The 8,454-nt window shown below is 44.6% G+C and overlaps 1 protein-coding gene across 1 annotated transcript in view; it reads left to right on the forward strand.

Annotated features, from left to right (window-relative positions):
• The window catches only part of T265_11769 (hypothetical protein), a gene marked incomplete at both ends in the record, with an annotated part of 41,339 nt that extends 33,199 nt beyond the window's left edge, over positions 1-8,140 (forward strand). Inside the window, 2 exons of the mRNA XM_009178520.1 lie at positions 1,751-1,874; positions 7,926-8,140. Coding sequence (XP_009176784.1) covers positions 1,751-1,874; positions 7,926-8,140 — 339 coding nt within the window. The remainder of the gene's footprint in view (positions 1-1,750; positions 1,875-7,925) is intronic.
• Positions 8,141-8,454: the final 314 nt, after the last annotated feature.

The following is an 8,454-nucleotide window of genomic DNA, read 5'->3' on the forward strand; positions in this document are numbered from 1 at the left end:
GTGAGGAAAGAGGGAATCCCGGGACAACCACCTGAATTTGTTCGATAACTATCCAAGGTCGTAATACGTTCTTAGGATTCCTTGAACCCCGGCTGAATAGTAAGGGGCAGTCCAACTCCTGCGTTTCGACACCCCATCAGGTAGCACAGTATGCGGCTTCGCGAGTGCTTGAAGATGCAAGAGCATCAACCTCCACGATAGCCGAATACCTCTTCGCTGGATCCGGGAATCATTAGTGGCTGGAGATCAGAAATTGATCAAGTGAATGCTGATCATCCTGTCAAGTAATTTCACATGGGCTTCGAGCGACGGAAAGCTAAGTCGGTGCGTTGATTTCCGAAGCATGAATTAGGTAACCCGACTGGAGGTAATCGCACTACTACATACAACAATGTACTCGGGTCCTTCGCTGCAGCTGAATATTTTACCGGGTTGGACCTGAAATCCAGCTAGCTGCAGAAATAACTGAAGGCCTGCATCGTGCCGGTCCGGCTGAGAAACCTGTCAGGGACGCACCGGCGGTGTACAGAGAGTGTTAAAAAGGCCTGCTGCTCACTAGTTTAGATGACATCATCCCGCACTGTTCTTGTATGCGTGGATGATGTCATCTAAACTAGTGAGCAGCAGGCCTTTTTAACACTCTCTGTACACCGCCGGTGCGTCCCTGACAGGTTTCTCAGCCGGACCGGCACGATGCAGGCCTTCAGTTATTTCTGCAGCTAGCTGGATTTCAGGTCCAACCCGGTAAAATATTCAGCTGCAGCGAAGGACCCGAGTACATTGTTGTATGTAGTAGTGCGATTACCTCCAGTCGGGTTACCTAATTCATGCTTCGGAAATCAACGCACCGACTTAGCTTTCCGTCGCTCGAAGCCCATGTGAAATTACTTGACAGGATGATCAGCATTCACTTGATCAATTTCTGATCTCCAGCCACTAATGATTCCCGGATCCAGCGAAGAGGTATTCGGCTATCGTGGAGGTTGATGCTCTTGCATCTTCAAGCACTCGCGAAGCCGCATACTGTGCTACCTGATGGGGTGTCGAAACGCAGGAGTTGGACTGCCCCTTACTATTCAGCCGGGGTTCAAGGAATCCTAAGTACGTATTACGACCTTGGATAGTTATCGAACAAATTCAGGTGGTTGTCCCGGGATTCCCTCTTTCCTCACCAACATTTGTGAAGATCAATAGGCTTTCAGCAGCCCGATAGTGCACTGGCTAAATATCCCAGGATGTCCTGCGCATTTCTATTATTTATTCAGACAAGACGAATAAGAGAACCGCAAGGTATAGCCAATATATCCTTGATCCATTTAATAATAATAATATTAATGACTTTGATGGGGAACTAGTCGCTTTCGTCCATCCGGCACCACGTTCGCAAATCATTCCAAATTCTAAACTGCCATTTTCCTCACGACAAATCAAGCCTGCCGAACTGCCAGTGTATTTTAAACTCTTTCCTGCGTTCGAGTATAGTTATTCTGTTGATCAAAGTCGAGTATTCGTGCCAGTCCCCGCATAAATTAGATTCTTGCTCCACGCAGTGGTTCTCACGCCAGGTACTTACTGTCACCCATTCATTGATGTCAGTGGACCATTTGAGATGCGCTGGTGGATTCTGGTTTCGAGTTGTCCTCAGTGTAGTCTGAGATGTCAGAGCTGTTCAGAAGGTGCTCATCTGAATTCGCGATTGTAATCGATGGCCCAATCGACAATAGGGTCCGTGATTTGACTCCATCGATAGACTAACCGTCATCTACTGGAATGGCCTGCTTGTATCATTCACGGACAACCGATTTTCGATTCCAACTTCGCTCCGCAAATTACCGGCTACCGACGCGTGTACGTTACTGAATTAACCCAGATAGGTGAGTGCCACCGCATCAAGTAAGACCACGCTCCCAGCAGCGCCTCCCGTCACAGTATGCTTTCTATCATGCGTTGTGGTCTCGTTTATCTACTAGTCACTGGAATACAGGTATGTGCTGAAGTCCTCTTGCGTCCACACAATTCCGAAATGCCAACGGGCCTGTATCATCTATTATGTTGACACTGGAATTCCTCACGTTTATTTTGTCCCCATTTGTAACCCACGCCCCATCTTTGTGGTCAGTGTTAATATATGAACTGACGTTTGTTTGTACTTTCTACTTCACCATTTTGTTCCCATATGCAACCCCCGCCCCACATTTATGGTCAGTGGTAATATTTTATCTGACGTTTGTTTATCATTAACTTCACCTTTCACGCCTTGAGGTCATATGGCCATTTGTATCAAACTTTCGCGTGTGAATGTCGCACGTGGAAGCCTGTTTTCTTCCTTGCTGTGAACTTTTGTAGTCCAAGTAGACTGTTTGTTTTGGATGCGTACCTACTGTCGAGGTCTGTATAATTTGTGTATTTCTCTTACACTAATAGTACCGTACGGAAACCATGCTGCGACTTTGTTTTGCCTACCCGGAGGTTCTGGTATTGCTCGTTAGTCGAAGGTACCGTTCAAACGTTACAGGCCCCCGGGGACCACACCACAGCTCTCCACTTCGAGAGCCATTCCAGTTAGCGCATATGTTCACATCCGATTGCAGACGGGTCTACAGGAAGCCCAGTGAACAATGTGCGTCCGTCTCAAAACACAAGCATCGCATGTCGTGCTAAACTTCGAGGGTGTTTGCTTGTATCCGTAGTTGCAGATGTTTGACGTTTCAACTCGTCCTCTTTCCGATTCAACGAACCAGACTGGCCTATGTTCTCATATAGCCCACGGTCATCCTTAAATAATTTGGTCCAGTTCGCTGATTTCACTCATTACCGACAGACCTTATGATTGTTTCCCGCTTATCGAACGAATGAATATGTATTCAATTCCTCCTTTTTTCGCATACGATGTATGCGATTTACCGTTGCAAGCACCAATGATGGGTTCACTTGTATCTCGTTGCGTCGCTGTTTTCATGAATACTACGTACCCCCAAGTCGTTCTCGCTTCAGCTTCTGATAATTGAATGCTAAAACCAGTGTCCCTATCGGTGATTGCTCCCTCCACAAGTGTACGTGTTATTCAGGCTCGTTGATACGGAAAAATTTGGGTTTGCTTACCGATGGTGGTTATCTTACGGAAGATTAATACTCTTCCGTACTGGACCCATCGATGAATTCCTTCTTCACCTAATTTTCAACTTTCAAATGTAGCTGGGTCTATAGTCACGAAAAATAATCGCCCACGCTTGCCCCCGTAAACTGTTCATTCACTAAATTCATTTCTTATTCCAGAATGACTCCCGTTTGACAATTACTACTCTGTTCCCTACATTTGTTGACCCTAATTCGTCAATCCGCCAACTCGGTTGGGGCCCTAAGCGAAAAGCCGTGTCGCCTGCATTGAATGAGCAAAGCTTATGAGAGCGAAAGTAAAGGAAGAAATTCGGGAGTTATTGGGTTGGAAGTTGTCATCTGGGTAGACGCGGTGGCCTGCGATGGGTCGCGAAGGCAATGAAAGATGGCTTAATTAAAGTGGCAAGTGGAGTATGTGTGCATTTGTGACGGGTCTTTGTGACGCAGAATATGAGTTGGTAGCAACAGGTTTCTAGAGTATGTGGTCAATTGTCTGGTATGTCGTTTTTGTGGTTACTGCAAACCTCTCGGGACCATTCTTCACACTCTAAGTTACTCTGTCTTACCCACGGCGGCAGGAATTTTTAGCAGTACACTGAAGCCAAACAGCGGCTGATAGGCAAATGAGCGCTAATAAAAAGAACTAAAAAGTTTCTTATTTCATAAAATATACGAGCAATGATTTTGCTGATCCAATTTTACATTCGGCAATAGGCGTTCCAAAGTACTCGAGCATGCCGCTACCGATGAAATTTGCACCGCTTCGGGGTAAAACATTTCTTTATCGATATTTCTGCCTCCAAGCGAAGCCAACTTGTGTTGCAAATCCGCGAAGCACCATACCTAAATTAATCAGCCATCCGAGTGTTCCGAATGGTCGAAAAAGTTTGAGTCTGGGAGCAGCAGTGTGAATATCCCTCACTTTTTGCCAAGGCTCATTCGTCCATACGTAAATCAAACCACGCCATACGTTGACTGGCTTCAAAATTTATCTTTCCTCCGAGTCACTCACTTGCAGAAAAAGTAGATAGCGAGGATTACTCTCGGTTGTCGTGTATAGCTAGACTGGTTCTGTTTCGCTTACCGTACTGAATTGGATATGTTCCAAATTCTCGAGGTCCCAGTGCTGAATCCAATTGGCCGGTATGTTTGGCGGCGGAGCCCACTCGAAGTCACCACACATTGCTGCAGCGTAGAAGAAAATTGATTACACATCTGACTTCCATTTTCCTGCGGTTTGGTCAGCGCAGATTTTCCATAGAGCATGAAGTGTCTACTTGTTTTTAAAATCTGCCACATGCCCCCATTAAATCCAAATTCATTATGAGTAAAACGTGTATGCAAATGATTCATAGCCGAATAGTCTCACCTGAGAAATCGCTCCCTTGCTATTATCTACATGTGCGCGATTGCGTCGACATATCCAGTGATACCAGAAATCACTTGAGGCGAACCGGATATTTCTACTCCTCATCGAGCTTTAGGTAGTGTCAAATATCGGAAAGTTCATCAGGCGGTCCTCGCTGTTACCCTAGTGGTTTCATATCATGGAGGGAATGTGCAAGATCTGAACAGAGACTGTTTTAAATTATTCTTCCGGACAATGCGCAATTGGCCTCAATCAGAGGTAATTTAATTCCAGAGCTTCATTAGTTCGCTCCATCTTAGTAGCCGTGTCAGGAGGGGAGCACACAAAACACAGGACAAAATATGCAGTGATCTCAATGGGCAAGTCAGACAATGGGGGATTTCTGTCGTGGTTCTCTTAGATTCCGTGCGAACATTGGTACAGGACACAAACGCAAAAATATCCCATCTCAAGAAATTCCCGGGCTGCATTTTACTCAAATAATTGTGAGTCCTGTTTTGTTTATCTCATGCCATCCAATGTTACCAGCTACATCAGGCTATGCACAATGGACTTGCATTTGAAAGATCGTTTCATTATTCAGTGACTGTTTGAGTGGAATATCCGGCTTCATACACTCGGACCCATCAACACAAATGCTTTGTGCTTGCCCCCTGTGTCGCTTACGGTAGGTAATTTTTAAAAGGGTAACTCGGGAAATCACATTTGATTTGTATTTTGCAACTGCATTTTTATTGCTATTTAAAAAATAGCTCCACAATCCAACGAGCAAAGTTATAACTGTATGTTCGCGGACGCCTAATTTTGTTTTATGATTTGGCGTTTAAAATTAATTTAATTTCTTGCTGTTGGTGATTTATTTGGACGCAATACAAACCAGGCGTTTATCATTACCATTCGACAATCCCTGTTTTCATGGTGAGCATTCCCTTGGCACTTTTGAGTACACCTGACACTCTGAACACCGTCTCGTTTCTACTCGGAGAACCAGATCTGAACTAACGGGACTACCTAACAGCCAATGAAATGACGGTTTTGGTTGAGGGAGATTTTATTGCTTGCTCTCCACTTGCCCTTCATAAATCAGTTGTGCTCTTCGTATCACTTCCGACCGCTTGTACGCGACAACAATCAACTGCGCGTGAGCGCAATGATAGGAAAATGACAGAATCTTGGTTTTATAATTCTTACAAGCGAGATATGTATCTCAACTCATCACCATTCATTCACATGTGCGTTCAGCCCCAAATATGTATAAATTCTCCAACTTAGTGGTGAAAATTTGATTTCTTAGTTGTTGATTTTAACTATCCAAAACACGTCACACTACTCACATTTGTTTAGTAGTCCGAAGGAAACTCTAATTCTCAAGGTACCCGAATATCAAACCTGACAGCTTGGTACTCGGGAACCAGCAAACACACAATTGGGCACAGTGAACTTTAAACTGCCGATCACCAGCAAGTGAACAACCAGTCTACTCCTGATTCATCAGTCAGGAAATGGTACACTATAATCCACCTGAACATTTGTGGCTCGTTTCAGGGACTGAAAACTTGTGCATTGGTGCTACGCTCGTCGATACATATTCCTCTCATTTGCAGCACCAAACGCTAGCAGTGGCCTGTCGTAACCTCCCTGACAAAATACATTTGAGAATGTTTGAGCTGTAAACTAGCCTGAGACCAATCAACACAGAGGGCTCTACACAATCGGCGAGCGGTGCTACGGAATGCAATGATACATGCATTACTTGGGTGAACTATTTAGCTATTTTAGCAAACGTTCTGTGACTTTAATATTGAAGCTAAACGTCATTTCCAAATGATCTGAAGAAAAGGCTATTTACTGCACAGGAATACTAACCTGACGGAACGGGTAACGAATTTATCTGACAAACTCTCAGGTTTATTTTTATAGTTTAGTCACATGTGAGTTTCGCCATTTCAAAAGTAACATATTCGACAATTTTTCCTCTAATACGCGGAAACACCGCATACTCTGTGGATCCAACCTCAGCGTACTCGTCGCGTCGGTAAAGATCCGCAATTATGTCTCGTCCTGTCAGAAGGATCTAGGAGTGCTGGTTCAGGCGTTAAATGAGTGCGGTTTAAATAAATCTAAAATGCGTGGGATGTTTTGACAATACAACAGCTTGAGCAACCGTAGACCTTACATGTTTCATGTGAGAGTCATCAGCAGACCATCATGATCAGCTGCACAATGTCCGGCGTGCTGTACCAACGAATAGTGAAATATGAGCAGCAGCAAACCGACCGCACATCCGAAATACGTCGATAAAGTTAATAATTTCCGTTAGGTTCGGAGCTAGTTCTCCTAATAGATACTAAGCACAGTCTGCGATTCCAGCTCTTTCCGAGTGGTAACGTCTAGATAAGGTTTCTTGGATTAACTTCAGTGCAGTGTTCAAGATAGGGTTGGAATTATTCTCCCAAATGGAACGAGGGGAATCGTCCTAGCATTCTGAACGACACGAAATTGTATGAAAAAATGATTTATGGGCGAACGTATCCAGTGATGACGTCTTGCTATGAAGCAGCGAGTTGGATAAATAGACAAGACTTGATGCTACCATCCTTGCGCAGTAGATCACATTGCGCCGCTGTTTCCGGAAGCACCGCTCATCCTGCTACCATCCTTACGCAGTAGATCACTTTGCGCCCGCCGTTTCCGGAGCACCGCTGTAAAGCCTCACAACACAAATTGCCAATGAAGGTACGCGGCTATATCGGTCGTTCGGTTGATTGATTGAAGGACTAAAAAATGTACCGAATCAGAAACAGGTTTTTCTTGAAATTTGTTTCAAAAGTTGCGATTGTGAATACATACGTGCTATGAGAGCGCGGTTATACAACGGTCATCAAGTTCGGTTTGTAGGTTGCCGCAAATGTGGACGCGAGTATCGACTGTGAGTAGGTAAATGTATTTCATGATCTCAGGTGCTTGCCATTAGGATTGCCCGGAAATCTCAGGCAAGAACGGAAACATGATTTGATTTAGGCTTTCCTTTGCAACCAAAAGAAAAAAGAAACTATTCCACTGATTCTCATGTTCAGTGTGTATTTATTCTTTTGTAGGTCACAATTGATCAATTCAGTGCAGCTAGTCAATCGTGACATTCACATCTTTATTGTGGATAGTTTTCACGTGAATCTCAATCACATCCTGTCGAGAGTACGTTTTCCCACATTGCTCGCAAATATATGGAGCTAGCGTTTCGTGCTTCGTTTTCATATGACGATCCAAGTTCGATTTTTGGGAGAATAGCACCCCACATTCCTGGCACTGTAGTTGGTTTTCACTTCGGTGACGCTTGAGTCTCTGATGTGTCTCTTTTCAGATGTTCCCTTAGAACATCTAAATGGGGGCTCAGTGTCCCGTATTGCTCATAAACATACTGTCCGTGTGTCTTTTTCAGATGCCGATCAAGATTCCACTTCCGGCAATACGACGCTCCACACGTATCGCATTGCCGACGCGTTCTCTCACTGTGTACTGATCGCCGGAGTAAAAGGAGATTCGACCAAATTGATAAGTACTTTCCGCATTCAGGACATTGGATGTCCTCTTGCCTCGGATTCTCGCACTGGATGTTTTGATGTTCTGAGTGACATATTAACTCCACCGAATTGAATTAGCTTCAGTTGTTGTAGAGGATCGCTCTCACTACTCAGTGATTTTTCAGACAGATTACAGCAGACATCAGTAGTTCTGCTGAGCTTTTCGTTGTCCCTTATCCACGGAGAATTAGGGCGATGATTGGCGGCATGGCAAACCATTGAGTGATCCTTCCTGATGTGTTTGTCTCGTCTGGTCGTCCGTTCGATCAGCAATGGAACAGTCATGCTCTGCCCTGTTTTCTGACCGCCTGTTGTGTAAGTCCTCTGGTTGAATATGGGCGGCGGAGAAAAAAATATCACCTACAGTATTTGTCCGCAACTGGCGTG

The sequence above is a fragment of the Opisthorchis viverrini genome (genome assembly GCF_000715545.1).
Source record: "Opisthorchis viverrini unplaced genomic scaffold opera_v5_573, whole genome shotgun sequence".
Classification (NCBI taxonomy): Eukaryota; Metazoa; Platyhelminthes; class Trematoda; order Opisthorchiida; family Opisthorchiidae; genus Opisthorchis; species Opisthorchis viverrini.